The sequence below is a fragment of the Macrotis lagotis genome, chromosome 3 (genome assembly GCF_037893015.1).
Source record: "Macrotis lagotis isolate mMagLag1 chromosome 3, bilby.v1.9.chrom.fasta, whole genome shotgun sequence".
In the NCBI taxonomy this organism is placed as follows: domain Eukaryota; kingdom Metazoa; phylum Chordata; class Mammalia; order Peramelemorphia; family Peramelidae; genus Macrotis; species Macrotis lagotis.
This window is the reverse complement of record NC_133660.1, coordinates 298,263,242-298,290,396: the sequence shown is the minus strand read 5'-3', so window position 1 is coordinate 298,290,396 and position 27,155 is coordinate 298,263,242. Positions and strand designations below refer to the sequence as shown.

At 34.1% G+C, this 27,155-nt stretch overlaps 2 protein-coding genes across 2 annotated transcripts; both read right to left on the bottom strand.

The window, feature by feature from the left end:
• Nucleotides 1–6,951: 6,951 nt before the first annotated feature.
• On the bottom strand, nt 6,952–7,896 carry LOC141519589 (olfactory receptor 10AG1-like). Its single transcript, XM_074231790.1, has one exon. The coding sequence runs from the start codon at nt 7,894–7,896 to the stop codon at nt 6,952–6,954; it is 945 nt and encodes a 314-aa protein (XP_074087891.1).
• An 18,068-nt stretch (nt 7,897–25,964) lies between these two features.
• On the bottom strand, nt 25,965–26,885 carry LOC141519588 (olfactory receptor 10AG1-like). Its single transcript, XM_074231789.1, has one exon. The coding sequence runs from the start codon at nt 26,883–26,885 to the stop codon at nt 25,965–25,967; it is 921 nt and encodes a 306-aa protein (XP_074087890.1).
• Nucleotides 26,886–27,155: the final 270 nt, after the last annotated feature.

The window sequence follows — 27,155 nt, the reverse complement described above, 5'->3', positions numbered from 1 at the left end:
ATAACAAAGCATATAATAATGGGCATTTGGAAAGTGATTTACTTTTAATAGGTCAACGATGTCCATTGTTGCAACATTTTATGAGAAAAATGTTTCAGGTGAATAAAGAAAATTACCTTCAATTTACAAATGATGATACAAATGTATCAAGTAGCTTGTCTCAAGAAATCCTTTTTTGAAAATGTTGTACTTGAACTTTCAACCAAAATTTCTTTTCATTTCAGAACAAATATCCTTTTAAGGAATCTGTGTTACCTATATTAAAATTATAATTATTCTTAGATCTAAAAATCTAATTATTCGAAAAAGATAAAAGTGTCAAGCAAAATAACCTTTCAGTTTAGAGTCTCATAAATGATGGTTAAGTAAAAAGCATTCCTTTTCCAAGGAACTTTATGGAGAAACCACTTCTCCTTGGTCATTTTCACTTATTTCAATGTGAAGCATTATCTTCTGATTCCAAGTGAAGGATGATAAATGTCATCTAAAGATTTAATTTGAAAGAATGAAAAATGCAAAAAGGGGTTCAATCAGATGATCCTTGATATCGTCTGGTTTCTGCAATGTTTTTTCTGCTTAGTATTAAATAGTTCATTACATACTTCTTTGACTAGCTTTCTGTTTCTGTACAATGGCAATGAAGATATCTGTCTTCCCTTTCTGAACTCATTTTGTTAGTGCATAAGTTAAGATATATACAATTAGGTAAGTGTAAAGATAATGATTTGTAACTGATAATATATATCATATGATATCTTTTTTTGGAACTGTTTTCTCTGAAAAGGATAATTACCTATGAGGGAAAACAGAAATGATATAAATATTTAAGGGAGAATGGAAAGTAGGAAGAAACAGAAAAGAAAGGAAATGTCCATGTCTTGCAGAATGACTAAAACATTATGGCATATCAATATAGTGGATTGTTAGTGACATTTTTAAAGGTGAATGATATAGGAACATTCAGAAAATCAGGATTGAATTTAATGAAATAATCCAAAGTATGGAATGAAGAAGCATGAGAAAAAGACAATGTATCCAAAAAATTAAAATTCAAAAATTTCTAATGGTAGGAAAAAAATCATTAAAATAATTGATTCTAGCTCTGCTGAACACCTCATGATTTTTAACTTCCTTGTTTTAAACAACATTATGGAGTCATTTGATACTGACTAATGTTTAAGATCAAAGAAGATGCAATGGTAATATAAACTCTAAGGATTCACATTTGAAATTTAAATGTAGAGTATTCGAATAGCGGTTTTCTGTACAATCCCCCCCCCCAGATATTCCCAGATGGGGATCAAATATATATATAGCTAAGTATCTCAATTTGACATTTTACATTTCCAAGAAATTTAATTTGTTATTGTTAGTGTTTGAAACATAAAATAATTCTGTCCATATTGATACACAATGACTGCATTATAAGAATATGGATAGATAGCTGAAGGTAGATAGAGAAGGTGAAAATGATGACAATTTCAGTCAGACAGGAATAAAACAGGAAGCAGTTTTCTAAAGATACTGTGCAACCAGCATTTAGAAAATTCTAAAAATTATATTTATGTCATAACTTCATCGGCCTGTTCATTGAAAAAGAAGTTTTTTCATTGTTACAATGACATCCTTGTTCCTGAGATCGTAAATCAGAGGGTTAAACATTGGAGTTATGGTATAGGAAAGAGAAAGCATGTTTTCTGTTCCAGGCAAGTAATTGTTCTTGGGTTGTAACTATGCGATGATACCAGATCCATAAAATAATCCCACAACCATTAAGTGGGAGGAGCAGGTTGAAAAGGCTTTGGATCTCTTCAATCCTGATGGAAGTTTTTGGATGGTAATGAAGATTCTATCATAGGAGAAATGTTTCTATAGAAGGGGAATGAAACCAAAAATAACAGAATCTGCATGGGCTATGGCTTCAATCTGAGATGTGTCCCCACAGGCCAACTTCAATAATGGGGGCATGTCACAGAAAATAAGATTGATTATATTCGAATTACTGAAGGTTAATGACGAAACTTGATATGTTTGCCCTATCATGATGGGCATCCCAGTGATCCCAGAGGCAAGCACTAGCTGGACACATACATTGTTATTCACAACAGGAATATAATAGAGTGGTTTATAGATGGCCACATGAGGGTCATATGCCATCACAGTCAGGAAAAGACTCTCAGTGACTGCCAAAATGAGAAAGAAACAAAATTGAGAAGCACATGTCAGCAAAGAAGTATTTTTATTCTGAATTCAAAGGTCTGACAGTATTCTAGGAAGAGTGACTGATGTGTAGCAGATTTCCAAGAAGAAAAAATTGCCAAGAAAAAATACATAGGGATATGGAGAGGAGCATCAAATTCTGTAATTATAATAATGATGGTGTTTCCAATTAGGATGTTAATGTAAAATACTAAGAGAATAACAAACAAAAAATCTTGGAGCTTGGGTAAGTCAGAGAATCCCGAAAGAGTAAATTACTTCACGTGGCTAAGATTTCCCTCCATATTGTTTCCATGGATTCTTTTTGCGAAAATAAATAAAATCCCAATATTTCATTTTTGATTGTAAGGACTAAAAGTATATATACATATCTGGAAAATACAATGTAAAGATAAGTGGACCTATCCACAATATTGAAAATTTTCCATTATCTTTAGCACATAAGAATGGTGTGGTCACAGCTGATGGAGTACCTGTATTTTCTGGGTGTTAATTGTTAGGCCAAAATTGTAACAGACAAGGTGAAACGATCTATATTTTGTTGCATAAAAGCCTCAGAGACTACCCTGAGTGCACAATCGTTTGTGAACAAAAAAATCTTATAGTAACTATTTCCATTTGAATCTTGGATTTAGCCTTTTCAAGATAAATAATTTATCATCGGTCTGGTATCTGACCCTGATGACATTTTCCCTCTCATAGAATTTAACTGATAGCCTTGTATCATATATCCTGAAAGCATCACACTAAAAAGCATTAGTCCTGATTCACTACATTGTTGACTGGAAAAGTAAAATATTGCTGTTTATGTGGAAGCTCTGAATGGTGAAATGGCATATAATAATCATTCACATTTCTTTTTTTTTTAGGCTTTTGCAAGGTAAATGGGGTTAAGTGGGTTGCCCAAGGCCACACAGGTAGGTAATTATTAATTGTCTGAGGCCAAATTTAAACTCAGGTACTCCTAACTCCAGGACTGGTTCTCTATCCACTCCACCACCTAGCCACCCCCAAGGATGCATATTTCTTGCCAACCAAATTTGACTATGATTCTTCATAGCTCTTTATGCCAAAAGCATCAAAGGCCATTATTAGGTCACCCGTTGTTGTGTAATAAACTCTGCATGATTCTAACACTTTTCCTCCAATTGTTTTTCAGCAAATACTTTGCAATCCATGTGCACGGCAATCTTGCAGGGAAAGACTCAACAACTTAAGGACAGCCCTTTGCCAAGAAGAATCTTGACAACAATTTTTAAAAGATTTGTGTACCCTCAATGTTTGTCATAGGATAGTGTGTTTTTGTCCCTTTATATAAGAAAACAGAAGCATGTGGGAAGTAGCTTTTCCTTCTCAATTACCCCAGAAAAATTCCTAAGATATTTTGTATATAGAAATATATATATATATATATATATATATATATATATATATATATATATATATATATATAGGAATTCACTGCCTTGTAGATCTCTTATGGAATAGAATTAGTACTTTGTCACACTGCAGAAGTCTAAGGACATTCCAAAGTCTCTTCTTGCATCAGAAGGTCATCTATGGAGGGATCCCCTTGAACCAGAACTATACAATCAATTACTTCAGTAGTGGTTAATGATAGGTTTTTGAGAACACTATGGAAACAATCAACGCAGCCCTCCAGTTTTGTGCCCTTCTAAGGGATCAATACTACTTTATCAGCACTGAGTATCTGACCTGTGCCTATACTCTTTGGTCCCTAAATACCCATCATTGCATTGTAAACAAATGTTGAATTCTTGCTCTCAGGATAAAACTGAATATCAACTACCTTTTTAGTAAGTCTCATTTGGGGGTTTGGAGTGACATCGAAGATGGAATTTGCTTATACTGGATCAGATGGGAGTGATTCATATGAGTCAAATTGAAAATCCAGAGTGATCCCTAGCAATCGTTCCTTAGGGAGCACATTGTTTCCAGTATGTCATGAAAGACACAAGATACTATATTTTCATTTCAATTTAAGTCATGAATTCTGAATTTTTGCTCACAAATTTTCATATAATATCTCATATAAATCTGTCCATGGAGCTCTGCCCATAGGTTGATAGACCTATATTTGTTTATCTGTTCTTTTTTTCTATTCTTATTTCTATTGCCATGGACTTATAAGGAATGTGATCCACCCACGACAGAGTTCTTGGTGTTGGAACAAAGACTCAAGCACATTTTTTATTATTATTATTCGTATTTTGGGGGCAAATGGGGCTGGGTGGCCTGCCTGGGGCTGCATAGCAGGGTGATTGTTGGGTGTCAGAGGCCAGATTTGGACCCGGGTGCTCCTGGCTCAAGGGCCAATGCTCTCTCTGCCACCCAGCCAACCCTATTATTATTGCTATTTTATTTTATTTTGCGTTTTTTTTTCTTTTTTTCTTTTTTGGTTTTTACAGGGCAGTGGGGTTAGGTTGGCTTACATATCACAAAGCTGGATGATTGTTGGGTGTACAGGGCCAGATGTGGGCTTGGGTGCTTGTGGCTCCTGGGCTGGTGCTCCATCCCTTGTGAAACCTGGCCATACCTACAATAATTTCTATTGTTTTTTTAATTTTAATTTTTTCTCTCCCCTTTACTTTATCACTCAAGCAAGTCCATATTTATGGGGGGAGGGGATATTTCATTTACTCTTAAACAAGAATAATTTATTAATGAAAAAACATTATTTGAACAAAATGAGAATAAATTTTAAATAAAAAAAGATTCAAGAAGTAAAACCAAAAAAGAAACATTCTTAATTTTGCTATCACTATTTTATCACTTTCTTTGGAAGATTGAGTAAGGATTCTTAAAAGAGAACAGAGTTTCATTTTTGTTTTTTTTCTTTTAAATTCAACATATTGCATGGTGAACTAGAAAATCAGCTTTAATATAAAAAGGTACACTTTTGCGTTTTTTTTTCTTTTTTTCTTTTTTGGTTTTTACTGGGCAGTGGGGTTCAGGTGGCTTACATATCACAAAGCTGGATGATTGTTGGGTGCACAGGGCCAGATGTGGGCTTGGGTGCTCGTGGCTCCTGGGCTGGTGCTCCATCCCTTGTGAAACCTGGCCATACCTACAATAATTTCTATGATTTTTTTAATGTTAATTTTTTCTCTCCCCTTTACTTTATCACTCAAGCAAGTCCATATTTATGGGGGGAGGGGATATTTCATTTACTCTTAAACAAGAATAATTTATTAATGAAAAAACATTATTTGCACAAAATGAGAATAAATATTAAATAAAAAGATTCAAGAAGTAAAAGCAAAAAAGAAACATTCTTAATTTTGCTATCACTATTTTATCACTTTCTTTGGAAGATTGAGTGAGGATTCTTAAATGAGAACATAGTTTTATTTTTTTTTCTTTTAAATTCAACATATTGCATGGTGAACTAGAAAATCAGCTTTCATATAAAAAGGTACACTTATTTTTTTTAATTATGACAAGAACAAACTCTTTTCAAGAGAGGCATCTCATGTCACTAACTGCGATATAGTAGGACAGTGCTTCCTGGCAGAGATGCCCAAGGGTGCATGTGCTTTCCAGGTTGTGGTCTAAATGTCCATAGAGTCATTTTACCAAGATCCCAGTAGCTAATCTGTGAGAGTGAAAGTAAAGACATCTCCAGCTTACTTCCAAAAAGCTTTCAAATCAGTTTTAAAAATATTCTTCAATTATTTCTCGGTACCTCTAATTGTGTTTTTGTTAACCCATGTTAGATGCCTTTATCTTTAAAAATATAATGAAATAGCTTATCTGGTATTATGTTAAAGATAAACAAATTTTCTCACAAGTTCTCTGTATTCTTCCTCTAGGCTTAAATATATCTCCAAATGCTATTTTTAAAAGAAGTGAATTGTAAAACAAAGGAAGTAGAAACGTAAGGATTATTAGATTACCGCAAAGGTATACAATATATTCTGATTTCGGTGGGAAAAATCTCAAGAAATAATGTCAATGAAATCTAAATTAATGCAGGATTATTTAGTATGTATGTACATCAGCTTTCAATGATATTCAAATATCCCCAAAACATTATAAAATTAGGAAAAGAAATAAATAATGAAATAAATATGTATTGAGAATTTCAAGTAGTCATTTTTTTTAAAAAAAATAACTGAATGAATCATTGAAAATTAGAAGAATTCAGAGAACTTGATTCAGTAGAATCTCTCAGTGGTCTCAGGTTGTAGTGGGAGTAATTGTCCTTGAAAATATCATTGCTGTGTCATGTATGGACCATTACAGACAATAAGTATTTGGTCTAGATTAATGAACTAAAAGTGCCTGGGTGAAGGTGCACAGCTTTTTTGGAAGCAATTAGGACTATGTGACTTGCTCAAGGTCACATAGCTATTGTGTCTGAGTCTGCCTATTTAATTAGATCCTTCTCTCTTATTTAAGGCCAGTGCTCTATCTAACGCAGCATTTACTTGCCCCAAACTCACCCATTTGGTGGAAAGGTAGTTCCTTATGAATAGTGCTTGAAAACATCACCAGCCACTTTAATAACAAAATTGATTTGTTCTTTAATTATAAATAAAAACACTTTTTTTATCAAAGAAGGCTGGAAAGAAAGAATGCTCAAACATGCCAGATCACAAGAAGGGAATTATACGATTTTGAATGGTACAGAAGAAAAAAAATGATTAAAAACTAGTAAAATGGCTCAAGATAAATGATGCATTATAAAAATTATTTTATTCTTTACCCTCAACATTTGGAAAATAGTCTTCTCATTGACTGAATGAAGTCCTTGTTCCTGAGACTATATACCATGGGATTAATCATTGGTGTTACAATGCTGTAGAATACAGAGAAGATCTTATCTGTTCTGCCTGAGTAATTGTACATGGATTGCAGGTATGCAATGATACCAGAGCCATAGTATAAGCATACAACGATAAGATGAGATGAGCAAGTAGAGAAGGCCTTGGATCTGCCAGTGATTGATGGGAGCTTCAGAATTGTGTTGAGGATTCTGCTGTAAGAATAGAGTACCAATAGAAAAGGAATCAAGCCAAATAGGAGACAATCAATAAGAAGAAAAGATTCGGCACCAGAGATATCTCCACATGCCAGTTTCAGTAATGGGGGCATGTCACAAAAAATATGATTGATTTTGTTTGAACCACAGAAGGACACAGAGAAAACCTCATATGTCTGCCCTATTATGACTGGAATTGCAGTGACCCAGCATCCAATCACCATCTGGACACACATCTTCTGGTTCATGATTACAGGGTAATGGAGTGGATTACAGATTGCCATATAGCGATCATAGGACATTACTGCCAGCAGAAAACTTTCTGTGATTCCCAAAATAAGAAAGAAACACAGTTGTGCAGCACATGACAGTAGAGAAATGTTTCTTTTCTGGCTCCAAAGATTCTTAAGCATTCTGGGGAGAGTGACTGATGTGTAACAAATTTCCACAAAGGAGAAGTTTCCAATGAAGTAATACATGGGTGTTTGGAGGGCTCGTTCCACATTGGTGATTAAAATGATGAGACCATTGCCTAAAATTATACATATATAGATGACTAAAAAAATAACAAAAAGAAACCCTTGCAAGTTGGGAAACTCAGAAAATCCCAGGAGAATAAATTCTTCCATGACAGTAATATTTTTGACTATCAATTTTCCTGTATAATACATCTTAAAAATTATTACAATAAAAATGTTCATTTTTTTTATTCAGAGCTGGATTCTGAATCTGAAATGATAAATGAACAGGTTATATTAGATGATGACTAATGTAACATATTATAACTTGTATTTTTTTAATACTCATCTAGTTTGGATATTTTGTGTTTTGACATTATATAAAAAGAATAGAAAATTTTGGTTTTACATTTTTATCCTAGTTTGTTTTCCATCTCAAGTCATATTTTATATTTGATATTTTCTTTTAAATTTGAAGTCATATATATGCATATATATTTTTTCCATTATCCTGATTATTCTAGTTAAAGAAAATTCATATCCTGAAAAAAAGTTATTTCATTGCTTAATGTGCCATCCAAGTGTCCCATCTTTCTCTCTTTTAAGTGATAAGTTCATTTCTATGTCTAAATTCTCTGACTCTATTAGTCTGGTAATAGTTATTAAGGGAGAGTATGACATTAAAGAACAATATTCTTTTGCTCTGCTTTTAGTAAGAAATATTGTAATTTACAACAATTTATTAGTCTAAACATAAATATCAGAGAATTCTATTTCATTTACTATTAATTCATTCTATTGTTATTCATCTTTATACTCAGACATGAATAGGCAGATACTTTGCATCTTATCTGATAATCTATATGCAATGTAAATAAATTCCTGAAGCTTAAATATCTTTGCAAAATGTCCTGAATTTCAGGTAAGTCAGCGAATACTAAGGCTTCTAAATTTTCAGGTTTTTTGAGTCACTGGAAGTCAGAGAGTATCGATATACCCAGGGAACCATCAATTATAAAATTATATTGTGATAGAATGCATCCAAATCCTGAGGTTATATGCATGATGTCGCATGAAAATTACTATGAGATAGACATGAAGTCTATACCAGAAATGTCCATGATATAAAACAGAAGTTGTCCATAAAAGAGCAAAAAATAAATCACTATAGAACACAGAACATCAGTTTTGGAGGATTTATGTGTCAGAGAGTCTCCCAGCACTACATTGCTTCATTCCAAATTATTTGAATGCAAAAGTAAAAGTGATGCTTGAATGATCTCTCTGCCCTAGACTCATTCCTGGCAAGTTGACAATAGTTAAATACAAATGCAAGTGGGACAAGGCTGGATTGTAAAATATTTGTGAGATGGGAAAAAAGAATTAAACTAATTAAATATTTTTTTTTATTTTTCATGCATTTGGCTTGTAAGCAGCTCCTTACTTGGTGTATGGATCTAAGCAGTTAATCTTCTCAGAGGAAAAACCTGTTGACCAAAACACTTCTACCTAAAGACTGAGACTGAGCAGGCAATCTGTTTGGAGTTTCCCCATACATGAAGTCCTTTAGGAAAACTGCCTTTGCATTAAAAATAGCATAATTCTTTCTAAATATGAGCAAAGAATGACTAAGCAAAATAAATCTTTTCCTTTATAAGTCAAACTTATTATTCCTATATTTCTTAATTAAACATAGTAACTAAAGACATTTTGATAACAATAAAGAAAATGGAATATTACTCACCTTTATAGAGAAGAAGATAAAGACAAAGACCAAGAGAGAAAGCAAGGCACAGAGAAAGATACTGAGGCAAAGTGAGAAAGCAAGAGAGAGACAGAGAGAGAGAGAGAGAGAGAGAGAGAGAGAAAGAGAGACAGAGACAGAGACAGAGAGACAGAGAGACAGAGAGACAGAGAGACAGAGAAAGAAATACACAGACAGATGAGAGAGAAGACAGAGACAGAAAGAGAAACAGACAGAAAGAGAGAGATACTAAGAAAGAGAGAAAGGAAGTGAGACAGAGACAGAGAGACAGAGAGAGACAGAGTGACAGAGAAAACTGTTCTTTTCCAATTGTTTTCCTATTCATGCTTTTTTTTTCAACTAATAATGTTTGAAATTTTTATAGCACAAGTGCTTTCACAGTATAAACCTTCTCTGAACCAGGAGATTATAATTATAATTTCACATGAATGTCTCCTTTTTCCTTATTAAATATTGGTCCTTGACTAACATCCTTCCTGTAATTTTCTAAGGTCAGTGGACTTAGAAATCAACTAATAAAATCAGCTCTGTTAAAAAGGAGAGATATACAAATTAGATGTGTAGAATAAATCTTACTTACCTTTTCCTGTTGTGATAAAAATCATATCCAGATGATTACTTTCACTAATATGGAAAAATATTATGCATACATATCTTCCATTTTATAGTGTATTTTGATTTTTAAAAGAAAATACTCATATTCAAGTCTATTTTCATAAAGGTTGTTTTTTTTTTTATTATTGCTGCTATAGGCACAATTAATTTGACCTTACAGAGGAGGAAACTGAAATTTAAGCATTACTAATAGTTTGTCTAAGGTAAAGCTACAAAAAATTTTCTAGTTTTCAAGAAACTCAGTTGTCACTTTCAACATTGTTTCTACAATATGATAGATCCTTTCTTTTAATCATTAATAATTTTAGAAATATTGCCATTTACATCACAGAAAAAATAAGCTATCACAATAATGATTGAATTGAATGAAGCAAGCTCTTAAATAGAAAGCATTCTTGACCTACTATACTCTCTGGAGACAATTTCTGTCCCTGACCATATTTCCTTTTTTAATCAGGAGTCAGTTGGATGTTAATCCAACTCTTTAAACATTCACTAATAAGAAAATGTGAAATATTGGAAAGAGCTTTGGGCTTTAGAGTCGGAAGCATTGTAGCATATTTAGCTCTGCTGCTTTCTGAGTATGCAACATTGAAAAGTTTGTACTTAAGTCCCTTGATAATCTTCATTCATCATTATATTTCAATTAAAACTAGCTACCCCTTTGTCACAGAATTGTTGTGTATGTAAGAAGTAAGGAAAGATTAAAGTATTCCATGTCTTTATTTTTTAAATTGACATTTTTATTTAACATTTTGAGTCCCCAATTATTGTCTTCCCTTATTTGCTAAGCAAACAGAAAAAAGTTATTAATATACTATTGTATATAAAAATATTTCTTTATTAGTCATTTTGTGTAAGAAATCTAAAATAAATGAAAAAATGAAAGTGGAAAAAAACAGGCCTCAATTTGTATTCATACAATATTAATTATTTCTTTGGAAGCAGATAGTATGTTTCACTAGTCTTTTGGGGGTTATCTTGTATCATTGTATTACTGAGACTAGCTAGCCATTTACAATTCTTCATTCAACAATAATACTTTCATTGTGTTGGACAATCTTCTGTTACCGACTATAACAGTTTCATCATCTATTGTCTTCCATATCTTATTCAACTTCTGTTTCAAAAATTTAGATTGCATTTCAATTGATGCCTATATGTTTAGCATTTATACTTCATAACTTTTAGCAAAAGATATTCTCTTTCCTTTTCTCTTTTTTACATTTATTTTTCCATTTTATTTTATTTTTCCCAATTTCATGAAAAAAAGAATTTTCAACATTCTTCCTTTTCAGTTCCATATTTTTCTACAAGCCACCCTTCTCTCCTCCTTACCCATAGAAGCCAACAAATTTATTGAGAAACAGATCAGCAAAGAAGCCCCAAATTATCTCTTTAATTTCCTTCTTATAGGTGGTAGGACATTTTTTAAATGATTTATTATATTATATTGATAACTCCATCTTAAAACTGTTCAGATCTCTTGATCATTTATCAGTTGGGGAATGGCTCTATTTTTAAAATAAATTTAAGTTAGCTCTCTATGTTTGAGAAATGAGGTCTCTATCAGAGATAATTGTTTCAGTATTTCCCCCCCAGCTGCTATTGCTGTCTTTCCCTCCTTCCTATTACCATTCCCCATTTATTCTATTTTCTCCCTCCTTTCACCCTATCTCTCTTCTAAAGTGTTTTGCATCTGACTGCCTCCCCCCACAATCTTCCCTCCATTCCCTCATTACCTTCTTTCTATCCCCTTTCTACTTTTGTCTGGGGTAAGAAAGATTTCTTTACCCAATTGAATAAGTATGTTGTTCCTTCCCTGAGGTAATTTCAATGAGGGTAAGATTCACTCACTCCCCCTCATCCTCCCCCTCTTCCACTCCACTGATAAAGATTTTTTCATCTCTTTTATATAAAATGGTATTCCATTTTGTCTCTCCTTTCCTTTTCTCCACAATATTCTTGTCTCTCCCCATTAACTCCATTTTAAAAATATATTATTCCTTCAAATTCAATTCCCACCTGTGCCTTGTCTTTATGTTTCTTATAACTTCCCCCAAAAAAGACAAAGTTCAAATTAATTCTCAGTATCATCTTACCATATGATTTGCCTTTTTTGTTTACTTTGTTCATGCTTTATTTGAACCTTGTATTTGAAGATCCAATTTTCTGTTTTTCATCAGAAAACCTTGAAAGCCCCTACTTCATTGAATAGCTATCCATTCCCCTGAAAGAGTATATTCAGTTTTGCTGAGTAGTTTACTCTTGGCTCTAATCCAAATGCTTTTGACTTCTACAATATCATATTCCAAGTCATATCTCACTTAAATAAAGTTTAGGCTTGCAACAAAAGAAATAATTCAGAACCATTCCTCAAAGTCCTGTGGCAATGGGCCTGTGATGAAGCGCAGGTGCAGATACACTGGTAGCTGTAGTCAGAACCCTGTACACAGGTGACCCAGGCAATAGGTTCGTTTATCCACTGAAGGCATAAGTGAGATCCAGGAGTTTCCTGGGCTCACTCCTGATAAGAGGAAGGGGCTAGAAAAGGTGCCCTAAAAACTTTCTGTTAATCAACCCTGGCCACTTTAAAAGCAGAAGTTGGGAAAACCCACAGTGCAGTTGAGACACAAAAAAATCCAGAAAAATTTCTTCAAAGAAGATTCCAGCAATCATGGGTGCATGGACCATCCACAAACTCATAGTCAACAAAAAATCCAATAGGCCTGAAAGACCATGCAATATGGAGTGCCCTCATCAGTGAGGATGCTGCACTCTATGTGGAAGGCAGTATTGCAACAGCTCAATGGAAACATGACATCAATAAGTTTAGAGTATTGTGCCCAACAGATTGTAGAACATTCTAAGCTCATATTAGTATGATCAATCACAGATTGAAGTACTGTAATTTTTCTCAAACATAGTAATGTCATTTTAGTATTCTTCAATAATGAAGACAAGAACAACCTACTTCTAAGTCCTACAAATCCTTAATGTAAAAGTTGCTAAATTTTGTGTTAACCTGATGTTGGCTCCATGATATTTGAATTATTTCTTTCTGTCTGATTGCAATATTTTCTCCTTGACCAGGGAGTTCTGAAATTTGACTATAATATAACTGGAAGTTTTTATTTTCAGAATTTTTATGGGGTGATAGGTAGAATATTTCTATTTTTATTTCTATCTCTATGATATGAGGCAATATTTTGGGAATAATTTCTTGAAAATGACATCTAGGCTCTTTTTTTTGGTCAAGGCTTTCAGACAGTCCAATAATTTTTTTTAATTATACCTCCTGGATATGTTTTCTAGTTCAGTTGTTTTACCAATAAGAAATTTTACATTATCTTCTAGTTTTCCATGCTTTTTATTTTGTTTCGTGGTTTCTTGATTTCTCACAAAGTCTTCGGTATTCCTTGGTTCCATTCAATATTTGGTGTAATTATTTTCTTCAAGAAGCTTTTGTATTTCCTTTTCCATTTGGCCAATTATGCTTTTTAAAGAATTTTTTTTCTCTTCAATGGACTTCTGGACAACTTTTTCCATTTGATGCAAATTGGTTTATATATTGGTTTTCTTCAGTATTTTTTGGTAATTATTTCACCAAGATGCTTATTTTATTTCTACCTCCTTTACTTGATTTTCAAAATCTCTTTTGATTTGTTCTATGGCCTGAGAAAAATTCATATTGCTTTTGGAGCCTTTAGATGCAGAAATTTTGACTTTATTATCTTTTCTTAGTGTGCATTTCAATCTTCCATATGATCAAAATAAACTTCTGTGGTAGAATTTTCTTTTTTTTGCCTTCTGTTCCTTGCTCATATCCCTAGTCTATGACCTGATTTAAATGTTTGTTAAGTGGGGGTTCAGCTTCTGAGGTACACACCACATTGCCCTAAGATTCTGATGGATTTTGTAGCTGCTTAAAGAGATACTCCTTGGGATCTATAAGTTTTCATTTCCTCCATGGTCTTATGAGAGGCTATGACTATTTTCCTATCCTGTGCTCTAGTCTATGGATGACTATTTGGAATCCTTTCTATATTAAAACTGTGAGGAGAACCTAACTCTGATGTGCTTCTGCTCCTTTTCCTGAAAGTAGGGCCCCAGACTGAGACATAGATCTGAATATGGGCAAAACAACAGAGGATTACAAAGATGTCTCTGCATTCTCCCTCAATCCCTTACCCTCAATGGGATGAATTCTTTGGAAATGGCTACTTGGTAGCTCACAAGCCTATTTCTGGTTCCCTAAATTCAAGTCGACTCTGATCTGCATTAGATTGTGCTCCATTCTGCCCTGTTGAGAGACTTTTCCTACTGACCCTCTAAGTTTTCCTTGGTATTCCCTTGACAGAGAGGTCAAGAACATGCTACTACTGCAATGGATCCTTGAGACCTGGAGTCTGTTTCTGTATAGTTGGAAATGGTTCACTCCACAGCAACCTGGACTGCCCTTTCTAAACCTGTTGTTTTAGAAACTTCTTATGACTCTTCCCCATTGTCTTCAACTGGAAAATTGTTTTGCTCACTCATTCCATTTGTTCTGTCAATCCAGAGTTTGGTTAAATTCATCATTTAAAATTATTTGGAGTGGTTATCAGGAGTTCAGAAAGTCCATGTGTTTCTTCTGCCATCCTGGCTCTTTCCCAGATTCCATAGTTCTTCCTCTGAATGTGGATTGTATTTTCCAAGACAAGTCATATAGAATTTCCTTGAGTAATGTACTGCTGATCAGAGGAGATGTTGCTGTTAATTGTACAGTGTTCTCCTGGTTCTGTTCACTTCACTTAACATCAGTTCACATAAGTATTTATGTATTTTTCTGGTCTGCCATTTCATGAATTTTGTACAACAGTCATACTCCATAATATTACTATACCATAATGTATTTAGAGATTCCCTAATTAATGAAAACCTCCTCAATTTATGATTCTTTGCCATCACAAATAGGACTAATCTAAATATTTTTGTACATATGGATAATTTTCCCCTTTTTATGATTTCTTTGTATTTTTCTATGTTTCAGTAATGCCATTTCCAAATTCTCATATAGACAGAATTCTAGATGCATGAATACAAATGTTATAATTCCACTTTCATTGACAGAATAGTTTTTATTTTGACATATCTTTTCAATTTTTCCTGTTATCTTCGGTCTATTTTGATGCTTGAATGCTATTTGAATTATCAAACTTAACTGGGTTTATTACCTTTTAAAATTTTCCAATCATATGCAAAACTTGTTTTCTATGTACATCTGTTTGCAAGTTTATGAGTTCCATATTTTTCTACTACACTTTCTTCCTTCTTCTCTTTCCACGGTTGTGAACAATTTGGTAAAATTGGCAGATAGAAATCAACAATTTTCTTAAGTTCTTCTGGGATTCCCTCAGAAATGACATTGACTTAGCCTCCAATCATATTTTGGAGTAACATAATCCCAAAAGGAGAAGAGTGAAAGATTTTCTAGCAAGATCTGTTTGGGTGGGGGAAGGCAGGAGTATGAGTGTACCCAGGTCAGAGAACAAAAACCCAGTGTACAGGCAGTGAGGTGAGGAAGGGACTAACCTGGATTCACAGCTTTGGGAGAATCTCCAGTGAAGGGTCTTAGAGTTCAGATGAGGTGGATCAACTGTGCAGCAGCAGGACTGAGAGAATTCCAATGCCAGTGTCCTGGACAGGAGTTCAGACTGGAGTCTGACCCAAAATATGATCCTCTGGGAATTCTGAACCAGATGATCTAACACAGTGTCTAAGCTGTTGACATTCTGATTTAGACAACCAAGAGACAGTCCCAGAAGTTCTCATCATTCCCAATGGCCCAGGGAGTGAGCAGTTGGCTTCCCCTTCTCAGAAGACCCAGAAAGCAGTGCACTGGAATTTGTAACCCTAAGGCCCTCCAACAACAAAAGAATCTTAGGATTGGACCCAGTAAGAAATCTCAAAATGAATAAGAAAGTTCAGAGAAAAATGGGGTTTTTTATGTTACCTTGGTGATAAGGATAGACAAAACACTATTTCAGAAAAGGATGGCAGAAGAGGTACTATATGTGAAGCTCTGGAGGAGAATATGAACTGGTGTCCAGCACATAAAACTCTTCTTGGAAGATCTCAAAAAAGTATTATAAAAATAAAAATGATAGATTTGGGGTCAGAAATGCAAGAGAAATTTAATATCACACAACAGAAATTGACAAAAGAAATGAAATCTTGGAAAAACACAATTTGGTAAATGAAAAATAAAATACATCAGATGGAAAAATGATATTTAAAACTTAACAGAATAAAATAACACATTGAAGAATAGGCTGGGTCTAGAGGAAGCTAGTGACTCCATGAGACAGGAAAATGAGTTAAAGAACATTTAAAAAATGAAAATGTAAAATTTGTCCGTGGTAAATTAACTGACCTGGAAAATAGATCCAGTAAAGATGTTATAAGAGTTATTGGGGGGGGGGGGGGGTGAATCCAAAATGGTGACAGGAGAGGATATTCTCTCAGTTGCTCTGGAGCAAGACTTATAAGCTAAGAACTCTAACTACATTTTTGAGAGACAGAACCCACGGAGGGATCCAGTGAGGCAATTCTCCAACCCAAGGTAACCTTGAAAAGAGCAGAAAGGCTCAGCTCCACTGGACTTGGAGGGGCGGCCTGCCAGAGTGAAGTAACTTCAGCCTCCTGGAGGCAACCCCAGGGTGCTGGGAAGGGCAGCTCACAGCAGCAAGGGCAGTTTCCTGATTTACACCCCGGGGAGCATCAAGCACAACTTGGGGGAACAGCGGGGGGGGGGAACCTCTGCCAGCTAGAGCACATGAAGCCCAGCCCTCAGGACACAGTGAGCAGCTTGGCCAGGGCAGCCCAGACCCAAGAACCAGAAGCAGGTGGAGCTGGTAAGCAGGATTCCCCCATGGCATGAGCTCTGAACCTAGGGAAGGGATTGAAGAGAGACTGCAGAGCTCTGTCCTCTGCCCCTGGAACAGGACTCTGGGGTTCTGAGGACATTCAGATACTGACCACAGTCTAGGTTCCCCATAGAACAGCAGGGACCTCCCCCCACCTCAGCCCCGTGACAGAGCGGCTGTGTATGGTCATTCACAGACCAGGAGAGAGGACAAAACCTCACAAACTGAGATCCTTTTGTGGGTGTCCCAAAAGCTCAGGAAGCACCCCAAAACCAGGCTCAGGTTGGAAAAATGAGTAAGCAGAGAAAAAAGAGGAATACAACTGAGAAATACTTTGGTTGTGATCCCAAGAAGGATCAAAACAAGCTAAAGATGAGAAAGCCCAAGCTCCTCCATCTAAAGACTCCAAGAAATACAGAAATTGGGCTCAGGGCATGACATAGCTCAAAGAAGACTTTGAAAATCAAGTGAAGGAGATAGAGGAAAAATTGGGAAAAGAAATGAGAGAGATGCAGAAAAAAACATGAAAATGATGTCAGCAGCTTAGTCAAGGAGATCCAAAAAAATGCTGAAGAAAATAACATGTTATTAACCAGCCTAGGTCAAATGGATAAAACAGTTCAAAAAGTTATTGAGGAGAAGAATGCTTTAATAATCAGAATTGGCCATATGGAAAAGGAGATAAGAAAGCTCTCTGAGGAAAAAAATCCTTCAGACAAAGAATAGAACTCATGGAGATTGTTGAATTTATGAGAAATCAGGACTCTACTTCAAAACCAAAAGAATGAAAAATTAGAAGAAAATGTGATACATCTCATTGAAAAAATAACTGATATGGAAACAAATTTAGGAAAGATAATTTAAAAGTTATTGGAATACCTGAAAGTCATGACCAGGAAAAGAGCCTTGACATCATTTTCAAAGAATTATTACAGGAAAATTGCCCTGATATCCTAGAAGCAGAGGCTAAATAGAAATGGAGAGAATCCACCGATCTCCCCGAGAAAGAGATCCAAAAAAAATAACCCCCAGGAATATTATAGCCAAGTTTCAGAACTCCCAAGTCAAAGAGAAAATATTACAAGCAGCCAGAAGGACATAATTCAAATATCATGGAGCTGCAGTTAAGATCACACAGGACTTAGCAGCAACTACATTGAAAGCTCATAGGGCTTGGAATATAATATTCCAGAAGACAAAAAGAGCTTAGAATGCAATCAAGAATCAACTACCTGGCAAAACTGAATGTCCTCTTCCAGGGAAAAAAGATGGAATTTCAATGAACCAGGGGAATTTCAAATATTCCTGTTGGAATGGCCAGAGCTGAACAGAAGGTTTGATCTTCAAATACAGTACTCAGGTGAAACATAGAGAGTGGAGGAGAAGAGGAAAATATGAGGGACTTAATGATGATGAACTACATGTATTCCTGTATATGAAAATGATACTGATAATACTCATATGAACCTTTTCATTTAATAGATTAGGTAGAAGGAGCTTTTATAGGTGAAGCTCAGGAGATAACTGAATTTGAAGATATATTGTGGCAGGCATAAAAATGGAGTCAATAGATAAAAGGAAATATAATGGAGGAAAGAAAAAGGAGGGGCGGAATAAGCCAAGATATTTCATATAATAAGATTTTTCTTTATAACAATGAGCTGTTGCAATGATATGGAAGGGGGTAGGTGAGGGGGAATGAGGGAATCTTTTCCCTCATCAGAGGTGGCTAGGAAAGGAAGCAGCATATATACTCAATGGGGTATAGACATCTGTAATAAGAAGGAGAGAAGGGAGACAGGGGGGACGGGGGAAGAGTTATGTGAGTGATGGAGGAGAGGATGGACTGTGGGCAGAAAGTGGTCAGATATAACACATTTTCTTTTTTACTTCTTGCAAGGGGCTGGGATTGCATGGCCTGTCCGGGACCATAGGGCTGGGTGGATGCTGGCTAAGGGGTGGTATGTGAGTTCAGGCCTCTTGGCCCCAGGGCTGGGGATCTGTCTGCTGCACCACTCAACTACCCTACAGCAGAGACAGAGGAAAAGGAGAGAGAAAATATAGTTCATGGTAGTAGAGAAGTATGAATGAAGGGAATTACAACCAGCAATGGCAATGGTGGAAAAACATGGAAGTAACTTTTGTGATGGAATTATCCTAGAGAATGTGATCTACCCACAACAGAGCTGGTGGTGTTGAAACCCAGAATGAAGCAATTTTTTTATTATTATTATTTTCTGGGGGCTGTTGCAGGGCAAATGGGACTGGATGGACTGCCTGGGGCCACACAACTGGGTGATTGTTGGGTATCTGAGGCCAGATTTGGAACTGGATGCTCCTGGGTCAAGGGCCAGTGATCTGTCTCCCACCCAGCCACCCCTACTATTATTATTACTATTTTATTTTATTTTGGGGTATATAGGCAGGTCTATATTTTCTTGGGGGGAGGGGGTATTATGTTTACTCTTAAACAAGAACATTTTAGTAATGTATAAAAAATTTGTACAAAATAAGAAGAAATAAACAAATAAATGAAACAAAAAAAATTATTGGACTATTTGAACAACATGATAAAAAAAAAGAGTTCAGAGAGCAGGTCTCAGGAAATTTTCAATGACAACTGATATATGACGTCTTGAAACCAAAGGGTAAAATATTCAATGAAAAAAATCCACTAATCACCTACTGTAAGGTATACTAAAATGGAAAAAAAAAAAACAAGGAAAATAGCAGTCAAATTCCAGAATTATTAGAGCAAGGAGAAAAATCCTGCAGGTGACCAGAAAGAAGCAATTCAGATGTCAAGTACACAAAGTTGGAATTACATATGACCTGGTAGTATCAATATTTAAATATTCAACAACCTGGAATATGATATTCTGGAGAGCAAGAGAGCTTGGATGATAACCAAGAATCAGCTACCCAGCTAAATTGAATATACAGTTTCAGGAGAATAGTTGGGCATTTAATAAAGTATGTGACTTGCAAATATCCCTAATAAAAAAGATCAGAATTGCACTGAAAATTTGATCTTCAAACAGAAGACTCTAGAGAGATATATAAAATGGCAAGTTCAGTAAGATTAAACTGATTCCACCATATAACTTTTATAATTCTATTTGATAGAGTATAACTAGATTGAATGTATAGACATAAGTTGATTATGATGGAATAATTTTAAAAATTAAGACATTTAAAAAGGGAGGTTTTGTAATGATATGGGAGGAAGGGGGCGGTAGAGTAGGTTAAATTGCATTTCATGAATCAGGGTCACAAAGGACCCATTTCAGTACAGATAAAGAAAAGGGATGGTTTGAGAGCAGTTTGAATCTTACTCTCATTAGATTTGGGTCAAAGAGAGAATTTACATTAACCTTCATACATTTAAAGGGTAAAAGCAGACCAGGAGGAAAGGAGGGAAGGATAGAAGAAAGGGAAGCAAGATGAAGAAAAAGGAAAAGAGAAAGAAAACGGAGGATGGTTGGTAAAGGGAGGAAGTATGCAGAAAGAAAACCCTGCTGTGGAAGGATAGCATGAAGGGAGGAAGAAAAGTACAATCAGAGGGGAGTTATGATGGAGGGAATTAGTAATGATAACTGAATGTGAATGGGATGAATTCTCCCATAAAATGATAGCAGATAGAAGAGTAAATTAAAACCAGAATTCTATAATATGCTGTTTTTAAGAACCACATTGGAAGCAGACAGATTCAGAGAGTAATGGGAACAAAAAAACCTATAGCAGTACATATTATACTTCAGTTTAAGGAGAAAAAAATAGGGGCAACAAACTTTGCCTCAGACAAAACAAAAGCAAAAATAGATCACATTAAAAGGAAAAAGGAAGAAACTACATTCTCCTAAAAGGTTCCATAGACAATGAAGCAATTTCAATACTAAACATGTATGCACCAAGTAAAACAGCATAAATTTTTTTAGAGACTCTAAATGAACTACAAGAAGAGCTGGGAAGCAAAATTCTATTGCTGGGGGACCTCTATCTCCCTCTCACATAATTAGATGCATATTACTGTAAAATAAACCAGAAGGAAATTAAGCATATGAATAGAATGCTAGCAACGTTAGACCTCTGAAGAAAATTGAAGGGAATAGAGGGCAATATATTTATTTCTCTGTAGTATAGTATATCACCTAAACAAAAATTGCCTATGTATTTATAAATGTGCATAAAACCCTCATAATGAAGCAGAAATATTAAATTCATCCTTTTCAGATCATGATACAATAAAAAAATCAATTGTCAAAAAGGGCCTTGAACAGAACTAAAATTAATTGGAAGCTGAATAATGTGATTTTAAGGAAGGAATGGTTCAAATAACAAATAATGGAAATAATTAATAATTTCATCCAAGACAATAGCAATAAGGAAACAACATATCAAAACTTGTGGGAGACAGTGAAGGCATGCATACATGCATATATATATATATATATATATATATATACATATATATATGTATATATATGTATATATATATAAAATAAGTATGTATGTATGCATATATATAAAAGAATATATGAATAAAATGGAGAATGAAGACATCAATGCATTTGAGCATGCAACAAAAAACTGCTAGAAAAAGAACAAATTAAATATCCCCAAATAAACACCAGTTTAGAAAATCTGATAATCAAAGGAGAAATTAATTAAATGAAAAGTAAAGAAACTACTAAATACAACTAAGAGTCCGTTATATGAAAAGACCAATAAAATTTATAAAACTTTAGTTAATTCGATTTTTTTAAAAAAAGCAAAAAAACAAAATTACTGTTGTCAAAAATAAATAAGGTGGGGGCAGCTAAGTAGTGCAGTCAATAGAGCACCAAGCCTGGAGTCAGGATGACTTGAGCTTAAATCCAGTCTCAGACATTTAATAATTACTAGCTATTTGACCTTGGGCAAGTCACTTAACCCCACTGCCTTGCCAAAAAAAACAAAAAATATGAATAATAAGGTGAATATACCACTAATGAGGAGGTATTAATTCAGAACTGTTTTGCACAACTTTATTCCAATAAATTTGACAGTGTAATGGATGAATATTCACAAAAATATTAAGTGCTCCTATTAAAAGAAGAGGAAATTAAATACTTAAATAGCTCCATGTTTGAACAAAGACGAAGGACTATTATTTTTAATTTAGAAAAAAAAACTGATATCTTATTGAGTAATCTTGCTATCTCTTATACTTTATGTTTCTTCCTTAAGGATATGATTTCTCTCTCATCACATTCAATTTGAAACAAAATATACCATGGAAACAATGTAAATACTGGAAAATTGCTTTTTGTGGAGGGTGGGGGGGGAGGGAAATAAGATTAGGGGAAAAAATTGTAAAATTCAAAGTAAAAAAAAATCTTTATAATTCAAAAAATAAATAACTCCATTACAGAAAAAGAAGATTAAAGAGTCAACAAATAACCCCTATAGCAAAACGTCTTCAGGGCCAGATGGGTTCACAAAAGAATTATACCAGAAATTTAAAAACAATTAATTCCAATTATATGCACACCATTTGAAAAGGAAATAGTTGAAGATGGAGTTCTGCCATATTATTTCCATGAAACCAGTATGGTTCTGAAGTTTTCTTAAAAGAATTGTTTTTTAGATTTTTTTTTCTAAGACAAATGGGGTTAAGTGACTTGCCCAAGGCCACACAGCTAGGTAATTATTAAGTGTCTGAGGCCAGATTTGAACTAAGGTACTCCTGACTCCAGGGCCGGTATTGTATCCACTGCACCACCTAGCTGCCCCTTCTTGAAAGAATTTTAAAGAAAATATTACCAAAGAAAAAACAGCAACTAATCACTAGGATAATACCCTATGTTGAAGTAGAATATATACCAGAAATTTAAGGTTGATTCAATATAAGAAAAACTATCAGCATGATTGGCCATATCAATAACAAACCTCAGAGTAATCATATAATTAATTCAATAGAGGCTGAAAAAGCTTTGACAAAATGAACCATTCATTCCTTTTAAAACCATGAGACAGCAAAGCAATAAATCAAACATTTCTTAAAATGATATACAGTATCTATCTAAAACTCATCAAAAAAAGCTTTAAATGTATTGGGGATAAGCTAGAAGCATTTTTGGTGGTGAAAAAATCAGTCCCAATAATTGTTATTAAACAATAATGTATTAGAAATGCTAGCTTTATCAATAAGAGGAAAATTGAATTCCTTTACTTTGATGGCATTTCATTATTTTCAGGGTTTTTAAGCTAGATATGTTCTTCTTTGAGATGCCACTTTTTAAATTTGAATAAAATGTTGTCTGAAGAAGATGGCTTTTTGAATATTAATATTTTTAAGATGATTTTGTGGGAAATTTCCAACTTTTTTTTGCAGATTCTGAATTCCTGAAATGATAAGGAAATTTAGAGCTAACAGTAATTTTCCATTCATAACTGTTCACTTAGAAATGAAAAGATTCTAGGGGGCAGCTAGGTGGCGTAGTAGATAAAGCACCGGCCCTGGAGTCAGGAGTACCTGGGTTCAAATCTAGTTTCAGACCCTTAATAATTACCTAGCTGTGTGGCCTTGGGCAAGCCACTTAACCCCGTTTGCCTTGCAGAAAAACCTAAAAAAGAAAAGAAAAGATTCTCCCTCTAGAAATAACCTGATTCATACCTTTAATTTATCTGAAAAACTCATTCATCTATTTCCTTTTTTCACTTCATAAGATGAACAAATTAAATATAACAATGCATATAATAATGAACATTTGAAAATGATTTATTTTTAATAAAGTTAATAAGGTACAATATTGCATTTTATGTACAAAATAGTACTAGGAGGAAAATCTTTTAGGTGAATAAGGAAAATTACCTTCATTTTACAAATGATGAAACAAATGTATTAAGAAGCTTGTCTTGAGAAATCCTTTTTTTTTGAAGTGTTGGACTTGAAGTTTGAAGCAAAATTTCTTTTTCATTTAAGAACAAATATTCTTATAATGAATCTGTGATAGCTATATTAAAATTATAAGTATGGGTTGGTTAGGTGGCACAGTAGATAGAGCACTGGACCGGGAGTCAGGAGTACCTCAGTTCAAATTCAACCTCAGACACTTAATAATTCCTTAGCTGTATGGCCTTGGTCAAGCCACTTAACCCCCACTTTCCTAGCAAAAAAACTAATATATATATATATATATATATATATATATATATATATATATATATATATATATATATATACATATATATATACACATATATACATATATGTGTATATATGTGTATATATATATATATATATATATATAAAAGTATTCTTAGATCTAAAATCTAATTATTTGAAAAGGATCAAACTCTCAAGCAAAATAATGTTTCAGTTTAGAGTCGCCTAAGTGATGGTTAAATAAAAAAGATTCCTGTTCTAAGGATCTCTATGGAAAAAGTTCTTTGCCTAGGCCTATTCACTTACTTTATTGTGAAGTGTTATCTTCTGATTCCAAGTGAAGGATTCTAAATATAGCCTATAGATTTAATTTGAAAGAATGAAAAGAGCAACAGTGACAAGGGTTTTAATTAGGTGATCCTAGATATCATCTTGTTTCTGCAATGTATTTTCTGATTAGCACTATATAGGTCATGATATTCCTCTTTGGATAACTTTCTACTTCTGCACAATGGCAATGAGGATATCCTTCTTCCCTTTATGAACTAATGTTGCTAGTGTATAAGTTAAGATATGTAATTGGTTAAGTGTGAATGTAATGATTTGTAACAGATAATATGTATCATCTGATGTCTTTTTTGCCACTGTTTTTTTCTCTGACAAAAATAATTATCTATGAGGGAAAACAGAAATGATATAAATGTATAAGGGAGGGAGGGAGGAAGGAAGGAAGGAAGGAAGGAAGGAAGGAAGGAAGGAAGGAAGGAAGGAAGGAAGGAAGGAAGGAAGGAAGGAAAGAAGGAAGAGAAAAGAAAGTAAATGTTCATGTCTTGCAGAATGACTAACACATTGTGGTATATCAATATAATGGATTGTTAGTAACATTTTTAAAGGAGTATGATATAGGAACATTCAGAAAACCAGGGTTGAATTGTATGAAATAATCCAAAGTATGGAATAAAGAACCATGAGATATAGATACACATTGTTTACAAAAAATTAAAATCCAAAAATTTCTAAAGGTAGGGGGAAAATTCATTAAAATAATAAATTCTAGTTCTGGTGATCACCTCACGATTTTTAACTTCCTTGGTTTAAACAACGTTATGGAGTCATTTGATACTGACTAATGTGTAAGATCAAAGACTATGCAATGATAATATGAAGCAAAACTTAAGGATTCTCATTTGAAATTTAAATGTTTAGTTATATTATTAATAAATTACATTTTGTATAGGAAGCTTCTTTTTTTTAACATGTTCATTATCTCTGACATTTTTCACTAGGTCATATTCAACTCTAATATTCTGTGATAGAAAATTCATGTAAAATATTTTTGACCATTTATTTATTTCATAGAAGAAATCTATGTTTTGGTAGATATTTCTAGTACCATATTATAAAATTGGACTGTTATTTTATGATTTACATATATAAGCATTTCTGCATTTCTAAATTTTTTACATGTTTTCTGTTGGCCTTCCACCTGTCATCTACAGGTTACATAATACTATCCCAAATTTTCCTGTACAATTCTCCCCCCATATATTCCAAGGTGGTGATCAAATATATATAGCTAAGTATCTAAATTTGACACTTTACTTTTTTCAGGAAAGATAATTTCTTATTGTAAGTGTTTTAAGCATAAAATAATTTTGGCCTTCTTAATACACAAGGACTGTATTATAAGAATATTGATAGATAGCTGAAGGAGTTGAGGGGACAATGATAACAATTTCAATCAGACAGGAATAAATCAGGAAGCAGTTTTCTAAAGAAACTGTGCAACCAGCATTTAGAAAATTGTCAAAATTATTTTAATCTCATTCCTTCATGGGCCTGTTCATTTAAAAAGTTTTTTCATTGCGACAATGACATCCTTGTTTCTGAGACTGTAAATCAAGGGGTTAAACATTGGGGTTATAATGGTGTAGCAAAGAGAAAGCATCTTTTCTGCACTTGCCAAGGAACCAGTCTTAGACTGCAAATATGCAATCATACTGGATCCATAAAATAACCCCACTACCATGAGGTGGGATGAGCAGGTTGAGAAGGCTTTGGATCTTCCCCTTACCGATGGAAGCTTTTGAATGGTAATGAAGATTCTATTATAGGAGTAAAATATCAACAGAAGGGGAATAAAACCAAAAACAAGAGCATCTGAATAAGCTGTGACTTCATTCCAATATGTGTTCCCACAGACCAACTTCATTAATGGGGGCATGTCACAGAAAATGTGATTGATTATATTAGAATTGCAAAAGGGTAAGGAGAAAACTTGATATGTCTGTCCTATCATGATGGGTATCCCACTGATCCAGGAGGCCACCACCAACTGGACACACACCTTGTGATTCATAATAAGTGTATAATAAAGTGGCTTGCAAATGGCCACATAGCGGTCATATGCCATCACAGTCAGAAGAAGACTCTCAGTGACAGCCAGGATGAGAAAGAAGCAAAGTTGAGCAGCACAGGCCAACAAAGAAATGTTTCTGTTCTGAGTCCAAAGATCTGATAGCATTCTAGGAAGAGTGACAGATGTGTAGCAGATTTCCAAAAAGGCAAAATTTCCAAGAAAAAAATACATGGGAGTATGGAGAGCTGCATCACATTTGGTAATTATAATAATGAGGCCATTTCCAATCAGGATATTTATGTACATGACTAAGAGAATACCAAACAGAATATCCTGGATCATGGGAAAGTCAGAGAATCCCAAAAGAATAAATTCCTTCATAGTGCTGAGATTTTCTTTTGCCATTCTTTCCATGAATTCTTTCTCTGAAAATATTGTATTTAGTACAGATAGTTCACTTCTCATAGTTAGGACTGTCTCTGTAAAATGAGGATATTTAGTTACATTATTAATAAGTTACATTTTGTATAGGAAGGTTCATTTTTTAGAATGTTTATTATCTCTGACATTTTTCACTTGGTCATGTTCAACTCTAATATTCTGTGATAGAAAATCCATGTAAAATATTTTTGACCATTTATTTATTTTATAGAAGGAATCTATGTTTTGGTAGAT